Source organism: Pollicipes pollicipes, unplaced genomic scaffold (genome assembly GCF_011947565.3).
Source record: "Pollicipes pollicipes isolate AB1234 unplaced genomic scaffold, Ppol_2.1 Scaffold_7261;HRSCAF=8764_pilon_pilon_pilon, whole genome shotgun sequence".
NCBI lineage: Eukaryota > Metazoa > Arthropoda > Thecostraca > Pollicipedomorpha > Pollicipedidae > Pollicipes > Pollicipes pollicipes.
In genome coordinates this window covers 41,363,413-41,385,559 of record NW_023597054.1, presented here as the reverse complement: position 1 = coordinate 41,385,559, position 22,147 = coordinate 41,363,413, and the positions used below count along the sequence as shown (strand labels likewise).

The window sequence follows — 22,147 nt, the reverse complement described above, 5'->3', positions numbered from 1 at the left end:
TATACCATACTTATATAGCTTGACAAGAATACCATGACGCCATGTTGTGTCATAGGCGCCCTCTATATCAAAGAAGACAGCGCCAGTGTGTCGATTTGCTTTGAATCCCTCACGAATCGCAGTGTCAAGAACTACAAGATTATCCACCGTACTGCGATTCCTTCTAAAACCACACTGTACGTTTGTAAAAATACCATTATGCTCCAAAAACCAGGTTAAACGGACATTAACCATCTTCTCCATCAACTTACAGAGGGATGGCGTAAGAGAAATGGGTCTGTAATGTAAGGGATCTAGCCCACTTTTCCCCGGCTTCAAGAGAGGCACGACAGTGGGTTATCGCCAATATGCAGGGAATTCGCCTCTGGTCCAAAGCGAATTAAAAACCGCTAATAAAACGCCAAGCACGTGACGCGGCAGATGCTTAAGCATATCATTATGCACAGTGTCCAGACCTTCTGACACGCTGCGAAGCCTGGCGATCGCCGATTCCAACTCGACCAGCGTGAAGGGGTCATTATATGAATGCAATTCGCTGGTTGAAAAGTCCACTGCAGATTGCTCACGTTGTGTTCTGTGCCGCACAAACTGTGGGTTAGTGTTGCCACCTACGCTACGTTGGGCCAGAGCCCGGGCAACCTCATTCGCAACATCTAACGGGCGCGTCACAGCCTGGCCGTTAACACACAACACTGGCAGAGCCATGGATGAAAACCGACCCGAAATACGCTTGATCCGGGACCAAATCTGCGATGTCAGCGTGAACCGGTTTAGCGTACTCACGTACGCCCGCCAGGAAGCACGCTTCGCCTCCCTTACAGTGCGCCTAGCAAAAGCTCTCGCCTTCTTAAAAGCTATCAGGCTTTCTACGCTGCTCCTGGCGTCAAAGGCCCGAAACGCACGTTTACGCGCCCGGATGGCGCTCCGACACTCCTCCGTCCACCACGGAACAGGAGTACGTCGGGGGGCGCCAGACGTGCGTGGAATACAACTGTAGGCACACTCTAAAAGTTTGTGAGTAAAATCCTCAATAGAGGGTGCTGTCCTCTCAGACTCAGTTACAAACGATTCTTCAAACCTAGTCTCAAATTCGCACCAGTCCGCCTTCTTAAAATTCCGGCGTTGTGGCCTAACACCCAACGTTCCACCTCTCTTAAACCGGACCCACACTGGGAAGTGGTCGCTTCCCATTGGGTCATCTCCGACATTCCACTCGAGGTGTTGCACTAGCTGGGGACTAGAGAGGCTCAAGTCTAGCGCTGACGTCTGACCGGATGACATTGCAAAATGTGTACGAGTTCCTGTGTTTAAAATACATAGTGAAGCACCGTGGATAAAATTCTCACACAACCTACCACGAGCATTGGCGACGTCACGCCCCCAAGCGGTGTGATGCGCATTGAAATCGCCTAAAAGAAGAAGTGGTGGAGGCAGTTCAGACAGCAAACATCTAAGGTGCACTAACGGAAAGACGATGCCTGGTGGAAGGTAAAGTGAACAAACAGTGATGTGACGATGATTGAGATAAAGCCGCACGGCCACAGCCTGAAGGGTGGGCCGCAAGCTTAACCTCGCTGGCACGCTATGGTGAACTGCCAGGAGGACGCCACCGTGAGCGATGCTATCCGCCAATACGTCGTTGCGAAAAATCGCATATCCTTTCAAGGAGCAGAAATGTTCAGGGGCTAGCTTGGTCTCTTGCAGCGCCACGGCTGCAGGAGTGACCCTGCTGACGACAGCCTTGAGATCGAGGGCGTTCGCCCTTACTCCTCTACAGTTCCATTGTAAAAACGCCTGTAAAAGGGCGCATTAAAAAAGGGGTAAGATATGAAAGGCTAAAACAGGTCCAGGCTTAAAAGAACTCGGCTGCGCCAGTAGTAAGCCCAGACGCCTCAGACCGAGAGCTACGGCTTAACTCCGGGGGGCCGTGCCCCACCCTAGGGCGAGTTCTTGGGCTCCCTCCGTCAGATGGAGAAGGGGGGCCGGCTGGGGCACGCTTTACGCCCGCGTACCCAGTCCGGGGTGGAGGCGGGGGAGGGCCCATCGGTGGACCTCTACCGGGGTTCGAGGGACCAGCGGGGGCCTCCACCGGCCTCCTTGGCGATGGAGTACTGCTTCGGGGGACGGGCTCTTTTCCTGCCCCAGACATACGGTTCGCCGCCTTTGCCCGTTCTTGTTCGGCCAGGCGCGCCCGCTTGGCATCACGGGCGCGCCTGTCCGCCTTGTGCCGCTCCAACGTTTCTATCGCCAGCTCACATGTGTTCGCTGATGGTGTCGGAGGTGACGAAGGCAGCGGAGCACAGGAAGCGGAGGCGGACGGAGGTGGCGAGGAAACCGATGCGGAGGCCGGTGGAGCCCGCGGGCCACGGCCACGCCGGACCACCGTCCAGCCCTCCTCTCCGGCAGGAGACGGCGGTGCCGTGGGAGTCGGCAACGCGGAAGGTGCCGACCGGCCAGGGGGCGAAGAGGTTGCCAGCACGGTCTCCTTCGACCGCTCCAGCGAGGAAGGAGGAGCCAGGGCTGCCAGATTGGAGTCCAGCGCCTAGTTCGTTGACACAACCGAGAGACCAAACGACTTCAAGAGCGCTACAAACTGGGCAGCGGTCATTTGATCAGTGGAGGTCGGACGTGCGTTAGAGGTCTTAGCTTTTTCGGCGTACGATGTTCGTGGGTGGCTCTCCTCGTACAATGTTCTGGCCTCGCGAAAAGAGATGTTGCGTGTGGTTTTAATGGACATAATTTATTTTTCCGTTACGTACGCTGGGCACGTGCGGTCGTAAGTCGCGTGCGGAGCCTGGTCCTTGTCACAATTCACACAATGCACTCTCTCTGAATCGCAAAGTTCCATTGCGTGTTCGGAAGAAGCGCATTTCCCACAGGCAGGCTTGTTGCGGCAGTACTGTTTGGCATGACCAAATCGCTGGTAGTCGAAACATCGCATGGGGTTCGGGATGAAGAGGCGCAGCTTGACACGTGCGTATCCCACACGTATCTCGGACGGTAAGTCAGGGCGACTGAACGTGAGTATGAGGTTGTTGGTGGGCACCAACTCTCCTCCCCTTCTGACGAGGATCCGTCGAGCGGCGGTCACTCCAAACTCCGAGAACTCCTCTACGATCTCTTCCTCGTCAACTTCGCGTAGATCAAAACAGTTCACCACGCCCCTGGACGAATTTTTGGTGTTGTGTGGTGTCGCTGACATTGACACTGTTTTTTCCAGTTTTTCGGCCCCATCCCGAACACTGTACGAAAATCCAGTTGATTGCATAGCCCGACTCGCCTCCAGATCACTAGCAAATTCAACTTCTATTTGTCCATCCCGGAGCTTGTCACATCTTAGGATTTTTCCAAATTTGTCGCAGCCATTTCTTCTCTGAAACGGTGAGAGGGACGCCAACCTAGCCTCTTCACTGTGGAAGACGAGGATCCGTGGTCCGGGGATAGCAGAGTATTTTCTGCATCCTTGGGTTATCGTGGTCCTACCCCCTTTTGGAGGACGGGTGTTTTTTGAGGTAGAAGATGCCATGCAGAAAGGGTTTTTCTTTCGGCACCGGGGCTTCCCACCCACCTCGGAGCCCAACTGGGGACGGCCCACTCACCAGTTGGTGGTGGTGCCGCCAGGGCTACCTCGGTGCTATACGGGGCGGACGACGCCTCCCGCACGGCCAGGTGTAACCGGGGAGACCCCTCCCCGTCCTGACCGTGGTTCAGCGCCGCCGCCCCTTGACCCCTTGAGCCGCTGCGCGCGGCCAGGCGCCCCAAGCGGAGACCCGCAAGGAGCACCTAACCGCAACGCGAGCGACAAGCCACTAGACCCGTGTGGGGCCCCACGGGCCCCCCACGCCCCCGGATATTCTGGCCAAAGTGGAGTGTTGGGACGCGCCGTGACTGACCCGCACGACGCGCCCCTCAGCCACCAGGATCCGATAAACCCGGGGACGTGGGCGAGGGGGCACGGCGACCCCGACAAAACGAGGATGAGGAGTGGTGATAGGGCCGGATGCGGGAGTGCGGGTAAAGTGGAAGGAGCGGGCGGGACAAGGAGCAGGAGCTCACGTACCGCCAGGGTCGCTACGCCCTGAGGGAAACAGCTTGCGCTGTCCACCCGTTACCGGAGCTGGGACCCGAGGGGGCGCTAGTCCCCTACACCAACCGAAGCCGGTGCCCCTGCGGGGTCCACTTCAATAAAACAGAGAGCTTTACTGATGGCTATAAGCTCGGAGGTGAAGACCGACGCGTGTGAAGGCAGCGTGAATGACCGTGTTGTGGATCCACACACAAAAGCGCACCCCACACCTGCGTCCGTCTTTGAGCCATCCGTATAAGTCGTCATGTACCCGTCAAAAGACGCTATGTGTTCTAAGGCTGCCCCTTTAAGCTCCGTCATGAGAACGCGTGCTTTTGCATGATTGATAACGAAACATCCACTCTTGGCGATGCTAGCTTCCAAGGAGCAGTCTTCATGGGTTTTGGTCTGATGACACGTCGTAGGTTCAGGCCGCTCGCGTCTAAAAGTTCTCTCATTCGTACACAAAAGGGGTAAGTTTGTGGAGACCGTTGACGAAGAAAAACTCTTCGTAAGCTTCGCGAAAACACCGCTTTGTGGGTGGGATGATCTGGGAACTGCGCCAGCTTGCACGTGTAGCGCAGTCCCAGCATCTGCCTTCGCAATGCTAGTGGGGGCTCGTGAGCCTCCACCAGAAGACTATCTATGGGCGATGTCCGAAAAGCCCCTGTAGCGATACGTAATGCAGCGTGATGCACCGTGTTCAAAGTACGTTTAATCAGGTCTGATGAACCTGTCATAGATAAAATAGCCGTAGTCAAGTTTTGAACGAATCAGGGAACGATATAGGAGTAAGAGTGTCCTCCTATCAGTACTGTATGATGTATGTCCCACGCACCTTCGGATGTTAAGAGAATTTAAACATATGTCGCGGAGATTTCTTATGTGCTCACGGTATGTTAGGTGTCGGTCAAATCGTATACCGAGAAATTTCGCGGTGTTGTCAGTGGCGACGCGTTGCCCATACAGCCTGATTTCCATTTCAGGACAGTGACACCGACGACGACAGAAATGAACCGAGGTTGTCTTCGATGTAGAAAACCGGAAACCGTTCAGCACACTCCAATTCTCCAGACGTGTGACAGCCAGCCGCACCTGTCGCTCCATCGTGCGAGTGGTCGATGAGCTACACCAAATAGCGAAGTCGTCTACAAACAGAGAACGGCTTATCCCATGTGGAAGCGTGTCCCCTATGTCGTTAATCATCACTGCAAAAAGAATGACACTTAATACGCTGCCCTGAGGCACACCATTGTCCTGCGGATACCTGTCGGAGTGATGAGAGCCAACACGCACCCGAAAGAATCTGTCAGTCAGAAAGTTTTGTGAAAACTTTCCCATGTGACCGCGGATGCCACAATCAAGCAATTTCATCAAAATTCCATGTCTCCATGTGGTGTCATAAGCTTTTTCTATGTCAAAAAAAGATGGCGCCGGTATGACGTTTGCTACTAAATCCGGCTCACACTGCGGTATCAAGAGTTAAGATGTGGTCAATCGTGCTCCTGTTCTTACGGAATTCGCACTGAGCATTCGTGAAAAAGTTTTGACGTTCTCAAGTCCACGAGAGCCGCACATTCACCATTCTTTCCATGAGCTTGCAAAGCGAAGATGTGAGGGCGATCGGGCGATAATCAAGGGCGTTCGTTCCAGTTTTCCCAGGCTTTAAAATAGGCACTACTATGGCCTCTCGCCAGATTGGCGGGAAGTTACCTGACTCCCATATACAGTTGAAAAGTGCCAGCAGTGCTCGTAGTACACGGGGAGGAAAATGCTGTACCATATCATTGTGGATGAGGTCGGGCCCCTCCGCTACGCTACGCAGCGAGCGAATGGGTGCTTCAAGTTCCATCATAGTGAAATGCTTGTTGTATGTCAGGATGTCATCTGTATGAAAATTAACTTGCGAAGTTTCATGTCTAGCCCTGTGTCGCAAAAACCGTGGATCGCAGGTGCCATTTCGGCAACGCTCTGACAAGGCTTCCCCAATGGCTTCCGCGACATCACTTGGGTGAGGGATGTCTTGATTTCCCACTCGCAGTACGGAAGTGAGATTGGTGGGTGCAATCCAGCTATTCTTTTAATCCCATACATGCGATGTCGGCGTGTGGCGATTTAGTGAGTTGACATAGCTGCACCAAGATGCACGTTTCGCCTCTCGAATAGTGCGGCGTGCGGCCGCGCGTGCTTGCTTGAAAGCTAAAAGGTTTAATGCATTGCTGTGCCGGTCAAAAGCCCTGAAAGCTCTCCGACGTGCGCGAATAGCGTCTCGGCACTCGTCGTTCCACCAAGGTACAGGGATGCGACGAGGGCATCCGGAGGTGTGCGGAATGTATTCGCTTGCCGCGTCCAGAACACGAGACGTAAATTCCTCAGCGGTCGGCGTCGCAGAGTCGGAATCGTTAGAAAATACTTCCTCTAGGCGGGTACCAAATCCGCCCCAGTCCGCCTTCTTGAAGTTCCAACGCTGAGGTCGCGTACAAGAACAGTACCATCGCGGTACCGAACCCAGACCGGGAAATGGCCGCTTCCGAGGGGTCTTCTTAAGTATCCCAGGTGAAATGTCGTACCAACTGCGGACTACAAATGCTCAGGTCTAGTACTGACGATCGTCCTGATGGCAATGTAAAATGGGTTCTCCCTCCTGTATTTAATACACACAAGCCTTCGTCACGCACGAAAGCTTCGCATAGCCTGCCACGAGTGCTCGTGGAAGCGCACTCCCACACAGTATGATGTGCATTAAAATCGCCTAAAACGCGTAGAGGGGGAGGAAGCTGAGAGACTAACTCTCTTAGTCCTCCAGATGGAAATACAACCCCAGTAGAGAGAGCAGACAGTTATGGCACGATGGTTGAAATTCACCGATGCTGCAACAGCTTGCAGGTCAGTTCTTAACACCAGGCACCGTGTAGGTACCCTTTGGTGTACAGCCAGCAGAACGCCACCGTAAGCAACGGTGTCTGTTGGCATGTCAGTGCGGAAGGTAGCGTACCCTTTCAGGCTAAAGGCCGCATCAGGCGCCAACTTGGTCTCTTGGAGACATACGGCTACCGGGTAGTGCGCGCTTAAAATTGCCTGCAAGTCTCGGGTGCTTGACCTTACACCTCTACAGTTCCACTGTAAGACCGACTGAATGAGGGGGCTTTAAAAGCAATGTGATGTGTTAAAATAGCTCAGCAGCGCTGGAGCCCGGCCGATGGCTGTTGGTCCTGTCTTCAGAACCGTTTCCCACAGAGACCGGGCGGATCCTGGGACGCATTCGGGGACTACCGCCATCCGTTGGCGAAATCGGCCCTGGCGGACCACGCTTTTCCGGGCGCCCCGTCCTAAACGGGGCCGGCGCCGGCGATGTCGTGGTCCTAGGTGGCGGTGGTGGCGGTGGACCCATAGGCGGGTCTCTCCGCGGGTCGGAGGGGCCTGCGGGAGCCTCCACACGCCTTCGGGGCGGCGGGAGGTTCTCCCCCGTTGAAGCGGTCGCCTGGTCCGCTCCAGACAGCCGGTTGGCTGCCTTGGCACGCTCCTGGTCTGCCAGGCGTGCCCGCTTTGCCTCACTGGCGCGCCTGTCTGCCTCGTGACGCTCCAGCGTCTCTGCCGTTCGCGAGCTCGCGCTCGCCAAGGTTGTGTTAGTCGTCGGGATGGCAGACAGGGGGGCAGCCGACAGCGCCTGGTTACCCCGGTCATGCCGAACCACCGCCCAACCACCGTCCCCTGCCACCGACGGCGAAACCCGTGCGGGGGGGGGGGGGCGAGGAGGTTGGCAGCACGGTCTCCTTCGACCGCTCCAGCGAGGAAGGGGGAGCCAGGACTGCCAGACTGGAGTCCAGCGCCTGGTTCGTCGACACAACCGAGAGACCAAATGACTTCAAAAGCGCTACAAACTGAGTAGCGGTCATCTGATCAGTGGAGGTCGGACGTGCGGTGGAGATCTTAGCCTTTTCGGACGCATGATGTTCGAGGGTGGCTCTCCTCGTACAATGTTCTGGCCTCGCGAAAAGAGATATTGCGAGTGGTCTTAATGGAGATAGTTCTTTTCTCCTTCACGTACGCTGGGCACGTGCGGTCGTAGGTCGTGTGCGGGGCCTGGTCTTTGTCACAATTCACACAACACGCTCTTTCTGAATCGCAAAATTCCGTTGCGTGCTCGGAGGAAGCGCATTTCCCACAGGCAGGCTTGTTGCGGCAGTACTGTTTGGTATGACCAAATCGCTGGCAGTTGAAGCATCGCATGGGGTTTGGGATGAAAAGGCGCACCTTGACACGTGCGTATCCAACGCGTATTTCAGAAGGAAGATCCGGGCGATTGAAAGTCAAGATGATGTTATTTGTTGGCAGTTGCTCACTTCCTTTTCTAGTGGAGATCCTCCGTGCGGCAGTGACGCCGAACACAGACAACTCGTCAGCAATCTCTTCTTCACTGACGTCACGCAGGTCGAAGCAGTTAATTATTCCTCTGGATACATTTTTTGTCAGGTGTGGTGTCACTCGGATAGGTACAGAAACGTCTCGTTTGCCATCCTTGTCCCGAACGCAGTACGTGAATTCGGCTGCAGCCATCGCACGATCAGCCTTTGCTCCGTTAACAAACTCTACCTCTAGCCCTCCATCACGCAGTTTGTCGCACCGCACCACATTTCCAAATCGGTCACATCCGTTCTTTCGCTGAAACGGCGAGAGAGACGAGAGCCTTGTCTTATCACTTTGGAAAACCAAAACTCGGGGAGATGGCGAAGATTCCCCGCTGCTTTCCGCTCTGAACGTGGTCCTCCCCCTTTCGACGGTCGGGTGGTTTTTTGATTATGAGATGCCATGCAAGTTCAGTGAAGTTTCGGCAACGGGGCTCCCCACCCACCTCGGAGCCCAACTGGGGGACGGCCCAACACTCCCTCGGGAGGTGGTCACCGCCAGGGCTACCCCGGTGCTATACGGGGCGAACGACGCCTCACACACGGCCAGGTGTAACCGGGGAGACCCCTCCCCGTCCTGACCGTGGTTCAGCGCCGCCGCCCCTTGACCCCTTAAGCCGCTGCGCGCGGCCAGGCGCCCCAAGCGGAGACCCGCAAAGAGCACCCAACCGCAACGCGAGCGACAAGTCGCTAGACCCGTGTGGGGCCCCACGGGCCCTCCACGCCCCCGGATATTCTGGCCAAAGTGGAGTGTTGGGACGCGACGCGACTGACCCGCACGACGGGCCCCTCAGCCACCAGGATCCGATCAACCCGGGGACGAGGGCGAGGGGGCACGGCGACCCCGATAAAACGAGGATCAGAAGTGATAAGTGGGCCGGATGCAGGAAAATGGATAATGGGGAGGGAGCGGGTGGGACAATGAGTGGGAGCTCACGTACCGGCAGGGTCGCTACGCCCTGAGAGAAACAGCTTGCGCTGTCCACCCGTTAGCGGAGCTGGGACCCGAGGGGGCGCTAGTCCCCTACACCGGCCGAAGCCGGTGACCCTGCGGTGTGCGTGTGTGCGTGTGCGTGTGCGTGTGCGTGTGCGCGCGTGTGTGTGTGTGTGTGTGTGTGTGTGCGTGTGTGTATGCGTGTGCGTGTGCGTGTGCGTGTGCGTGTGCGTGTGCGTGTGCGTGTGCGTGTGCGTGTGCGTGTGGTGTGTGTGGTGTGTGTGTGTGTGGTGTGTGTGTGGTGTGTGTGTGTGTGTGTGTGTGTGTGTGTGTGTGTGTGTGTGTGTGTGTGTGTGTGTGTGTGGTGTGTGTGTGTGTGTGTGTGTGTGTGTGTGTGTGTGTGTGTGTGTGTGTGTGTGTGCAGCAGGGGCTGTGGCTAGCAGGGGGTGGGGGTACGCAGTAACCAAGTGGCTGGCGGCTTCGGTTCTCACGTGTAGGTCTGCGTTCAAATCTCGGTTGCACCCCTGAGCGCTTATATAACCGCCGGAGTCATTGACACTCAATGCAGGGGTGCACGACCACGATCGCTCCGTGCTCTCATAAAGGCGGACGATTGCGTAGGTAGAGCTTGAGTGCATCCGCTTTCTTACCAACGTTCACTGCTTCATCTCATGCTGTTGATATACTTAGTGACGCCGCAAGTCAGCTGGGGTCGTGAGCCAGCAGTCGGAAACGGCCCTGAGCGCATGAGGCCCGCCCGGTCACCTGCACAATCCTGACTGGTTTGTTTTCCTTGTACGTGGTGTGACACGGCCTAGTAAGGCGGGAGTGGGCCGGGCGCAAGGCGGTAGGTTTTGCTCGTCGGCCCGCCGCAGGCGGCAGGCAGCCAGCGTCGTTGGCAGGCCGATGCTCGGGATGCAGAGCCGGCGCTCCCAGCGCCGCAGCCGCCGCCAGACGCTGCTCAACCCTGCCGCGCGGTGTCAGCACCCGGTGCCGCCAGCCACCGACCAGCATCCACTGTGCAGGTGTTATTAACTGATGGTGACACGGTCGGAACGTCAAGAACATCTCACCAGGCCGGTGCTAGCTGATGGGGAGGACAGCAGTCAGGCTTATCAAAGCTGTGAGTATAGGTAGCATGGGTGATTGTTCGTCTCACCTGTGTTGCCATATGAGGTGGCTGTGTCCTGCGGTCTGTTTCGTGAAACGCTCGGCGGCAAACTATCTCGCAATGAGAGCCCTTTGTGGTATCGAAGAATGTTGTAGATGCTGTGAAATACTCCAACGATTCGCACCAACGAGGTTGAAAGTAAAACTTGTGAAATTGCAAGACATGAGTCCAGCTTGCATTTTGTGTAAGTGCGCGCTTCATACTGACAAGAGTTTGGAGCCCAATTTGATAGCTCCAGGCTTCACGGCCTATCAAGAAATTCTTGTCAAGCACCAAAATGGCTCAGCTGCTGATAGGCTGATACTTCGTCTGAACCGTAGCGAACGCTTCTATGTGATCACATCACTTGAACGCGAACATACATGCCCATATTGCGTGTTTAAGCGTAAGACATCATCAAGCAAATAAACGAGTTGGCGAACTAACCATCTGCGTTTGCTTCTAAAACGCGGTCTGTTACCAGGCAGGCTCTCATCGGTCATTGTTTACGAGCAGTTGCATGTTATAAGGTGATATGTGAATTGACTCCGCAAAATCATATCAGTTGCGCGCTGACGTTGCGTTAAAAGTAGTGCTCAACATTTGTATGGGATTTTGAACCGCAGTCACCATCCTGAACACCGTCCGGTCCAGTTCACCGCGCCGCTCTTCATGAGACCTAAACCCCCGTGGTTTTTGAGCTACACACCCGCGAAGATGTGAAACTAATACAAGATCCCCCGGGCATCCGTAGCCTCATAAAAATGTCATGAAATTTTGTCATTCCGTTGGCCATGGAGTGATCAAGGCCAATGGAAATATGATCGTCGAGTCGTTCACAACTGGCGTTCGTGAGCGCGATTTTCAGATTTACTGATCGTCAATTGACTCGCAATGTTATGCAGGGTACGGTGACACAGTCGAATAATGACGCATTGAGGATGATACCTGCTAAATAGGAAAATGGCGTTATCTACAGCAGTCTTTTCCGCTTCCACCTTTGGCACGTTTCAAAGCATACCAATAGTTATAATTGAACTTTTCCATCATATCTGATGCTTGGTTCAATATGCTCAAGTGTGGAAAATCCCCTTCAATGTGGAAATGTTCTCACATGATAACAGGAAAAGGTTTGATATGAAACAGTCTGTCACGCTGGAACACTGTGCGTGGAAAGATATAATTTCAATAACTTTGCATGCCCTGCCAGTCATGCATGAAGAGGCTGGTAAGGGTGCCACGCTGGACAAGGAACCATTGCCGTTGCAAAGAGCCTTCTACCGCATTCCATGCTAGCAGCTGGTCTGCAGCTGCTGCTCAACCAAAGACTCATGTCCCGTCAGAACGGTATTTTAAGGCATTGCAAGCAAGCGAAATAGGGCTTAGTGTCGTCACTGCAGCCACATGCATATCAGGCAAGAGTACCGTCTCGTGGATTGAACCTCCTCGTCGTTAGCGGGCCAGATGTTCGGGACATGTTTTTATGCGTACCAACCTGGTGGCGTGAAATAAGTTACATTATTATCATTTTTCTTCTTATTGTTGGCGGCACACCAGGAATTCGAGAGATATAACACACATTTTAGAGCACAAAGGTAAAAATCGCATAATTTCTTGGCAGCTCGTGCTGAGCAAGGAGATCCATGGAGTGCCCCTGGGGGAGGGGGCGTCGCGCATGCTCACCAGAAGGTTCCAAGCAGAGCCCGCGTCCGCGCCCGGCGCCAACTGGCATGGAAACGAGCCTTCAGTACCCGTCAGGGCCGCTGTTGCAGGGATCTCGAAATCCCCGTAGTGTACTGCCCGCGCCTGACGGTATTGTGCAATACTTTTAAACAATGCTGTAGATACAGCGCCTGACCGAAACATCGTTCTGCTAGTATTGCGCCTGCATGCCGAGCAATCGGATACATAATTGTCCTGCGTTTTGCAGGGTCGGCACCTGACAATGAATTTGAAACCGTAACCTAGGTCATGGCGCATGAGAATATGTCCTAGACACTCATGCCACCCACGACCGCGAGCTGCCAGTGCTGGCATAATGCGGCAACTCATAATCAGGCGCACAGAGAAAATGTTCCCTTAAAAACAGAACTTTCTCACCTTAAATGTTGAAGACATACCCAAATAAAAAGTTAAGGATAATTGTACGTTTGCAGACGATGAGAAGTATCCGCAAAAAGCTCACGGCCGCCGCCGTCAGCCTCGCCGTTTTATTCATCATCAGCTCCGTGTTTCTGACGCCACGTAAGTTTGCGACCTGAGCTCGTACTTCCGCTTGCCCGCCATTGGTTTTAAAGTGAAGGATTCATATCCACACATGCACGCTCGTACACACATGCGTGGTCATCCCGACACACACGTACACATACGTGCGCACGCACGCACGCACGCACTCACAATTAAAGTAATATATGCCGTTTTATATACCTATCCTGGAGCTCTGTCTTGAAGCAACGTCACTGGCGATCATTTCGATAATCAAACCCCTCTGGTCGAACTGCAAACGGCGGCGGCAACGCGGAAGCGGCCTGCTTCCGGTAACTTACGGTATGGTGACTTACGTGAAATGAATGCGCCGCTGTCGCCAGGTGACCCGATGTCCGACCAACTGCCGCTGACCTACGGTGACCTAATGCGGGCGCCGCTGCGGATGGCGATGGACGAGCCGCGTCTGGTTCAGCATGTCCGGCGGCTGCTCAACGCGCCCTCCTCGCAGCCGTACCGACTGCAGAGGGGCGACCTCAACGACACCTCTCAGGCCGGGCAGCTGGCCTATCTGCGGCGGCTGGTGGCTGGTAAGGTCAGTCATGCGCCCGTCCAACATCGGTGCCAGTGGCCGCCTGCCATTGGCACCATCGGCCACCTCCCATCGCTGCCATCGGCCGCCTGTCATCGGTACTACCGACCGCTTCACGTCGGCATCACCGGCCGTACCATCGACCGTCTCCCACCGGTACCATCCAAGGCCTGCTTTGAGAAGCGCCGCCGATTACATCACTGACATCAACAGTTTGTGCTGCGTAGCGTACATGTTCTTTGTTTTTTTCAGAGAGGTGGAACGTTCTTTGAAGCAGGCGCGTACGAGGGAGAAATTCACAGCAACACTCTCTACTTTGAACGGTTTTTGGTAAGGCGAGAAGCTTTCCAATTTCTAAGAACTATTGGCTATTTTAACAGCATTTGTGACGTGATATCTATGCGAGCATAGGCGTGGTGACTACGCGGTCATGGGGAGGGTTGGGGGGAGTGGATGTAATCTTAAATGGAAAGAAGCGACTGACTCAAAGTGTTTCTGAACATCACAATCCAGGGCAATGCTACTCACTCATCCATGCAAGTGCAAATAGCCCGTGTTTTGATGCTTGTGTATTCACGCAAAAGCTACCTAGTTTTACAGATCATTGCGTTGATTCTAGTCCTTACCAAGAACCCAAAATCCACAAACTCAAGCATTAACTACATTGTTGGCAACTGTTTGATGATCATGAACACAATGCAAATTTGTTCGTCTGCTCTGCCTGAATCATCAATGCTTTAACATGCCCGATGAACTATTTTTCACATTTATTTCCCGTTTTCACACTCTTAAATTCTTGTCCGTGTGTATTACGTTCCCACCGAACGCCCACAATTTCGTTTTCAGAACAAACGTACATAAGTCACACCGCGAGGATCAACATCTTAAACGGATCAGACTGGTAGTAAAGCATAGCCATATCAAAGCCTCCTAACGAGAGAAGTCCAATCGAGATGACCAAGGCCCGCGAAGTGTGAGAGTGACGACGTCATCCAGCCACACCCTCCGTAGTGGCACATCACGACTGGTGCCCGCAGGACTGGACCGGCGTCCTTGTCGAGGCCGAGGACTGGAACTATAAGAATCTGCTGCTGAGGCACAGGAGAGCGATGACGCTAAACGCTTGCGTCTCTCCGGCTCCGTACCCACAAGAGGTTGGTGCATCATCCGTCCAGCCGACGCCAATGGGTGCTTTGTATAGAGCACAAGCGGAACCAGAAATTATCTAAGCGGCTATTGTTTTGGAGGCGCCACCATTCTCAAGGGCCTAAATCTACTTCTTAAAATAAAATCTCACTGGAATTGACCCACTTGTTTATAGTGTTTAATTTTCATGTTGCCTTTTCCATAAACCTCGGGTTCCCAAAACATTGAAGGTATGACACACTGAATATATGAGTACTTATTGGCAACGTCGAAATGATTTCAACTGTACAATTGGACACAAATGTATTCTGCCAGTCATCAACGAACGTGACCTTTGATCGGCCTGACCCAACTGTAGGCAGTCCAAGGCCATGCAGTAAGGTATGATCATCCGGGGATTTTTCCGACACTTTCCCTTCACTATTACTGTGACGTCACAAAGTCGCAGCCTGGCATCACCTCTCCGCCTGCATTATCTTCGCGTCTGTTACACTGGTGCACCTACCAACAAATGCATCTGGTGATCGCCACAGGGCGCTTTAAGAAGATTTATCAGGGAATATGAAGGGGGATTTCTTTGCCACGCTGCGTGCATAACAGCTAACATAAGCCTAGAAACCGAGAGCCTGTGTGCCATGGCAATCCCACTTGCTGAGGATGCCAAACATTGAGTCTATAGCAATATATTGAATTTGGCCAGCCTACAGCTGCTTAAATGCAGGCTGGCGAGCCTGCCCAGGGTCCAGCCACTGCCAAAGGGGAACTGACCGGCACCAGAATCATCATCCGAACTGTCGCTCTGAACCTCAGCACCATATATAATGACGCGCCGGGTTGCACTGTTGTGTGATGGAGGCAGTCTGAGACGACGGAAGTGGTGTGCTGCTTGATAGAACATATGATATTGTGGACATTGCACATTGCATCAACTATGACACGAAGCCTCCGAAGGCCGTGGCGCGTGGCGTTAATCAAGAAAACATATGTTACTCCATGCAGCCAGTTCATCGAACACACGTATAACTCACAATTCACTGTGTTTTACTAAAGCGATTTTTGCGTCCAGCATACACTTCATTGTGCACATTTGGTGATGCAACAGAGAAAACAGGGAGAGGGGGGGGGAGGTGGAGAACACAACTATATATTTTTCAGCTTAAATTAGGGTTATGCGACATGATAATCAGTCTGAAACAACCCAAACGTTTATCTGCGTAGGAACCGTCTATGCCTCAAACAGACACACAACCATGCAAGACAAAGATGGCATGACGATGCTCACTTAAGGTCAGTTACGTTTGTTCACATAAGCTCAACGATGGTCACTTAACGCTGTCCACCTGATGTCGCACCTGTTTGGCTGCGCGTCTGGCAGCAGCCCGCTCAGCCCCAGCCTGATTAGGCCGTCCGAGGCGCAGATGGATGCGCGTCGTCACCAGCTATCGAGCAATCCGTTTGTCCTGTGCAGAACTTTCTCAGCAGGAGCTTTGTGAGGCGGTCGACGATACCAATGTCTCAGTCCATGCCTCGGCCCATCACTAGCTGGAACACAATCTTGAAAGCCTCGAAAACGCTCGTCCAGGCCGGCAACGGTACCATCAGATCACCTTGGCTAATCGCGTGTATCCACCTGTCTGGCACACAGCTGGGTGGTGTCTCTCGGGTCGACAGTCCCATTCATGGATCGAGGTGTTTGCACTTGGCACCGCCACGAAGCCGGCAACGAGGGTCAGCGCCCCGTGCTGGATGTTGACCTCATCCATCTCGTCGCCGCGGCGGGGGCCATTTTCGATCCTCTCGCCGTCACCTCCATGGAGCATGTCTTCGCCCGACTCACTGACCCCGCCGTCCTCACCGAACCCGTTCGGGACGGGCATTGGAGGGCTCACGACTGTTTGCTGGTAGGCGACTTCCGCGTTGTCCGCATGCTCTGCGACCTCCACCACAGCTAGATCTTAGATCTGTGGCACAACGGAACACAGCCATTTCCACGTACCTAACAGGCGCATTAATTATACCGTATTACAAGTCACAAGTCAAGTGTTGTTTCTCATTGCGGCAGCAATACGTGTTGGACCCGGACATGCCCTTTTTTAGGTTATCTCATGCTTGTTTTGATACACAACTACTTTTTTGTGGTCCAGCGTGACATAATCCGAGCGGGCAAGAGGGACGGTCAATGGCCGACGAGTACTGCACTGCGTGCACCATTCTCATATCTACCGCTCCTGGCCATAGCCACGGATTTGTCTGGATGGTCCCGTTTCATGGTCCCATTTCAGAGCATCGGTTGCCCCAGGGGGGTGGTGCCACCATTACTGTTTTCCGACGCAAAAATGCACGAGAACAGCGCGGCCCTCCGAGCCCTCCTCCCCCCCCCCCTCCATTCGTCTCTGCACGTGAGGTTCAAGGTCTATGGTTTAGGCACATCAGCATTTTGCACCATGATATTACTGTACGTAATCCCGAACTTTGGTGACCAGGCAAAAAGCTTTTGTTTGAAACCTCAAACACTAGCATGGACAGTGACACGAAGAGTCCGAAAGTGGCTCATTAGTAATAAGGCTCGCATATAGGCGGGCGAACATGTACGCCACGCAGCTGAAAGAAATGTTCAAGGCACCAGGGCAAACCAATACTGGTAGCTCATTCATGCGCTAGGTACTGTATTTATTAACGGTTGGGGGGGGGGGGGGGTATTAGTCAGTTCACAGTGCATAGATGTGTTGTCAATGGGGCTGGAACTCGCTTGCGCAAACTTGCCCTCCCCCGTCGCCAACCCTGGCTCCGCCCCTGACACTCACCCCCTTCGCCCGTATAGCATAGATGGCTGTACCACTTCTGTGGTAGTCAGGCCCCACTTTGTAAACAAGATTATGGTTGGAAAGTCTCGTTTGGATCTCGTATTGTAGTTTGCAAACTGCACGGATGGGCATAGATTGCGCATGCGTTAAACTGTAAATCGGATTGAAAGATCTCTGCATAAAACAGACGGTAATTTTCCTTCTTAAGCACACACATACTCACTTCGGCGTGCCGGCGATGTCCAGTTGCATGGAAGGAGCTGCACTTGGTCGAAGGTGTTCAACATTGGGTTTGGGACTGGTCTTAACCGGAGGGCCAGGATCAGTCATAATGTTGAAAATGATCAGATCAGATTACCGCATTCTCCAGATTTATAGTTAGTCCGCGAGCAGCGGTGCACTCATGTTTTCATGACAGTTGGATAGGTTTTTAGAAATGTAAAAAACTTAAGTGCCTTCATAGCGCCGTTTAACATTCTTGCATGAGACTGTCCTCACAGAACGACACCTTGCTGCCAAAAAACCGCCTTTGACGCTCACTCTTGCCCAATGCTCTCACACCGCTTCGAATTTCTCCCACGCGCGACATAATAGCACGTACCGAAGCTACTTTACAATATAAACTTGGTGCCACGCCACGCGATAATAGACAAGACCGACCACAGCATTTCTGTGTGACTGCTGTTTTCCAAACGACGCAGTCGACGTTGCCATGCAACGCCGCTGCTCAAGCCAGTGCGACTTTGTGACGTCACCGCCTAACGTTAAGGAGCCGCCCGCCTGACCAATTTCCCGAGCTGTGATGACGGCCCCCTGAGGCAGCCAAATGAAAATTTACAGGAAAAATCAAAAATTTACCTTTGTGCACATACATTTTCGTGAGCCATCCCTTCTTTCAACCTGGCGTCTGCACATCAGGCCGCAGCTCAAAATTGAGAGCTCTGAGACGTACACCTTTTGTTATATCGGCTATCTTAGGAACCAAAACAGATCAGTTACATCAACTCCCTAACCTAACTCCCTAACGCCATCGGAGTGATATCTTCCCCGTGATTTATGCCAGATATGCAATGTAGGCAATTGAGAAAAATGCGACAAGAGTCAGATACGCATTGTTTTTTGTGTGTAAGATATCAAGGACATAAGTGTCGTCATTGATATCATTGCAATTTCATGTCGTTCATCAGTTCCTTCGGCGATCCTCCAGCCCTGCCCAATACTGTCGGTCGCTTAAGGGCCCATGAACGGTCCATAAACGGTCCCGTCAACGTCATCGGTCCGGAATAACCAGTAAGCGATAGCAAGCTTCAGCAAACGGTCTGGGATACGTCACAGCTTTAATGAGATCCGTGCCTCATTTTCGAAAGTTTAAGAATCCCCGTGGTCGGTTAAACAAATCACGAGAATTTTTTTTATTGTAAAGCCGGATGGAAATGTGCACGACTTCAACCAGGCTTCTTTCTATCACCGACACATGGCATGTGCTCCTGGTCTGGTCCATGGCCTTCCTCATCGACAGAGCCTCCTCACCGCTCATGCAGGGAACAGCCCCTGTTTCGCGCAGGGCTGTCGGCCTGCAGCACTGCAATCACGCAAATACTTCTGACTTGGTTCGCTGTAGCACGTGAAGCTGATTTGAACCAGGTGGCATCGATTTCGGTCTGCAAATTTGGGAAGATTTCGGGTAGCCTGCAGGCCAAGGCACTGTGAAAATTTGGGCTTTCGAACTGCTGCAGTTTCTGAGAAAGTGAGAGCTGGTTTTCCTTTACGGGGCGAGTGGTGCCTGATAATCTGTTCCCATTTTTGTCCTGAACTTCTTCAACGAAATGTTTTTGTCACGCCATGCACACAAGCCAGCTTCCGCTCCGCCGTGTCTTTCCAGCTGTCTCCCGTTTTTACAGTTTGGCTTCGAGCATAATCCGGGCACACTGGTGTCCTACGTTGAGCCAGAATTCGAGCAGACCGACTTGGACAGCCAAATGCGGCTGAAGCAGTGCTTTCCGCTCTACACGATCCTGTTGGCCTGCGACCTCACCACGCTGGATCTGCTCACCCTGGACGTGGAGGGGATCGAATCACTGGTACTTCACACCGTACCCTGGAACAGGGTCGATATCAAGGTAATGTTCCGTTGCCTGTTCTTTTGGGTGATGCTGTTTCTAGACCTGCCACATGTCTGTGCTTGTTGTGCATTACGTCATAGTTGGCCTTCTACGTGAAATGCGGAGGTATGCGATTCGAAGATACAATGTCAAAGCTCCCAGCATTCGTTACCAGAGTTCTTAAATGACAGACAGTGGGTTGAGAGCCATTATCTAAAGCAAGGCTGGGTAGCTTGACTTGTGCGCTCTGACAGAATGTGCAACTGACATTCAAGTGCAAGTAATATCCAGCTACTGAGAACAATTGTGCGCCAAAAGGCTGCCATTTTTAACAAAAAAAAAGCATTGAATGATAACAATTAACAAGTTCTTAAGTGAGTCTGAGTGCCTGGCCAGTTATTGGCGTCCGCCCTTGCTGCCAGATGCAGGATCGCAAGACTGGAAGCTTCGGGATACCAAAACTCATCTGCATTGTGCTGAAAAGACCGCAAAAAATAGTCATTGCAGAGCTCCAACATAAATTTGAGAGAACTGACCTATTGCAGTTGACCTTAGAGGTCAGATGCGTGACAGGTGGCGGGACGGCTGGAACGTCCGTCCCACGGGTATTATTTGCCAAAACAGGTGCCAGAAGATAGCATGTGCGAACATCTCCAGCGAGTCACAGTAGCGTGACCCCTGGCGGCTTACCCCGGAGGTCTGCCCAAATATGGCCTGTCAATAATATTTTTTCAATAATATTTTCACTCGTCTCGTGTATAGGTTATGAAAGCACCTCGACTTTTTTCGGCTATAGTTGCTGCATATTTTTAAGCGGAGGCTGAACTTTTTCCCAGCCGTCTGTCTTACACCTAACGAAAAAAGATATTAAGACCGCGTTACAATAATAGTCTGCCCCGTATGAAGCTTTAAGAGAGCGCTTTGGAGAAATTTTATGCGCTTTCGTTGGTCGGCAATTAAGATACAAGGTTTCAGTGATTTCAGGTGGCGAAACTACAAGAAGGCAATCCATTTCTGAATACCTCCAACTGTACAAAAACCTATTATTTGTGGGTGCTGAGCTGCGTAAAAATAAGAAGATCGAGAGCATGTGCTGCTGTTTAACGTCACGCAAGGCGGGATGAATTCGATTTAACTTGTGCCCCCCCCCCCCCCTCCCCCGCAATTCCGAAACCTGGTGCACACTGCTGTTTGATGTGTCATGATAATTACTTCATCTGATCAGCTTTGAGTGCCTGATTTAAAAAAAATAAATTTGATCCGAACCCTTGGAATGGATGGATTTCTGTGATCAGCGCTCACGCTAAGCATTGCTTGTTGTGTGAGCCCTGACCCCCACCATCCGATCGGTTTGTGTCCGGTTTGTTTGGTTTCAAAGAAGCAAGGCCATATATTCTCAGCGCATCACCCCGTGTCAGAATGATTCCAAAGAACCTTTGAATGGCTTCAGAGAAGTCTGCACACTCATCACTCCGATAACCTGAAACGGTCTTAATTTAGCACTCTGAAGGAGTTCAAATCTTTGCATAAGGCATGACTAGGACCACTCACACCATCGTTCGCTAAAACCCTCGCCGACACTCTCTGTCGTCTAGAAAGTCTTTGGAGAGAATAACGCCATTGAAATGTGAGGTCCCAGGTAAGATGGCATGAGGTATGACCATCAGAGGAAAACAGGACGAATGTATTTTCTTGGAAACGTTTTTGGTCTTATGAGTTCAGAGCCCTTACGATGACTTCGCGACCTTTCGTTATGCTAGGGGTGTTGGTTAAACGAAGCTATAGAGCAAACATTGGTTATTTCAGATATTAGAGACTAGATATTAGGTATTAGATATTAGAGATTATATTATATATTAGAGATTATATTAGATATTAGATATATATTAGAGACAACGAGTTGTTAAGCAATGTGGTGCGTGAATTAGCGCAAGAACACTGAATTAATGAGTCTTTTGCCTCTGAATCATCATGGAGGATGTGCATTCCAATGCTACTGATATCATTACAAAGCCTCATTTCCTTGTGTTTTGGTCTGATAATTCACGTAATGTTTCCGTCTGCCACCAACTCGTCCGTTCCACACAGCACAAGGCCAAGGTGTCTCACTGCCGCGCGTGTCCGGAGCCCATGCAACACTTGAGACAGAGCGTGCACTGACAGTTGCCGCGCACACTGCTTTGTTGCAGATCGTGATGGTGGAGTACGTGCAGCCGGGAGTTCAGAACGATGACGGCAGCTTCAACCCGATTTACGAACAACCGATTACAAATTTAATGGTTGAAAATGGTTATCTGCTTGTACATAGACTGGAGACGGACCTAATATTCGTGAAAAATGGCTCTGAGTATGCCAGAGCTATTACATCATGATCCGTTGTTACAGAGCATTTTTCTAGTTTGTTCGCTTGTCCCCTCAGGCAATGGTAGATTCACATATATTCAAACTCGGATATCGGTGGCCAACGTGCGAGGTGTTGCGAAATGGCTCAAAAGATGTCGCTAACATAATATCGCTAGCAATAAAAACAAATATACATAATGAGCTATGGCTCGGAATAAACCGGCGTTACAACGGCGATGACTGCCATCCACGCCTGTGTTCGGCCTCAGCAGCCGGCCGCCAGTCACAGCAGCGGACGGTGAGTGGCCACTCGCGCTCGGCACGGTGCAGAATCGTGGATGGCCAGGAGAACGACGGGCGGCGACACCCGCCGCAGCTGACGTCGAGCGGTAAGGGATG

At 52.4% G+C, this 22,147-nt stretch overlaps 2 protein-coding genes across 2 annotated transcripts; both read left to right on the top strand.

Annotated features, from left to right (window-relative positions):
- The first annotated feature begins 10,383 nt into the window (after positions 1–10,383).
- Positions 10,384–14,364, top strand: LOC119111446 (uncharacterized). Its single transcript, XM_037235261.1, has 5 exons — positions 10,384–10,529; positions 12,713–12,800; positions 13,145–13,356; positions 13,606–13,683; positions 14,350–14,364. Exons 1-5 carry the CDS (start codon positions 10,497–10,499, stop codon positions 14,362–14,364), a joined length of 426 nt encoding a protein of 141 aa, XP_037091156.1. The 5' UTR covers positions 10,384–10,496.
- A 71-nt stretch (positions 14,365–14,435) lies between these two features.
- LOC119111740 (protein Star-like) lies at positions 14,436–21,872 on the top strand. The gene is made up of 3 exons (XM_037235539.1): positions 14,436–14,507; positions 19,205–19,423; positions 21,595–21,872. Exons 1-3 carry the CDS (start codon positions 14,463–14,465, stop codon positions 21,775–21,777), a joined length of 447 nt encoding a protein of 148 aa, XP_037091434.1. The 5' UTR covers positions 14,436–14,462; the 3' UTR covers positions 21,778–21,872.
- Positions 21,873–22,147: the final 275 nt, after the last annotated feature.

Coding starts and splice junctions, on each gene's coding strand:
- LOC119111446 (XM_037235261.1), top strand. CDS start 10,497: ATGGGGAGGACAGCAGTCAGGCTTATCAAAGCT. Junction 12,801..13,144: donor CTCCGTGTTTCTGACGCCAC/GTAAGTTTGCGA, acceptor CGCTGTCGCCAG/GTGACCCGATGTCCGACCAA. Junction 13,357..13,605: donor GGCGGCTGGTGGCTGGTAAG/GTCAGTCATGCG, acceptor TGTTTTTTTCAG/AGAGGTGGAACGTTCTTTGA.
- LOC119111740 (XM_037235539.1), top strand. CDS start 14,463: ATGACGCTAAACGCTTGCGTCTCTCCGGCTCCGTACCCACAAGAG. Junction 14,508..19,204: donor CGGCTCCGTACCCACAAGAG/GTTGGTGCATCA, acceptor CCGTTTTTACAG/TTTGGCTTCGAGCATAATCC. Junction 19,424..21,594: donor GGAACAGGGTCGATATCAAG/GTAATGTTCCGT, acceptor GCTTTGTTGCAG/ATCGTGATGGTGGAGTACGT.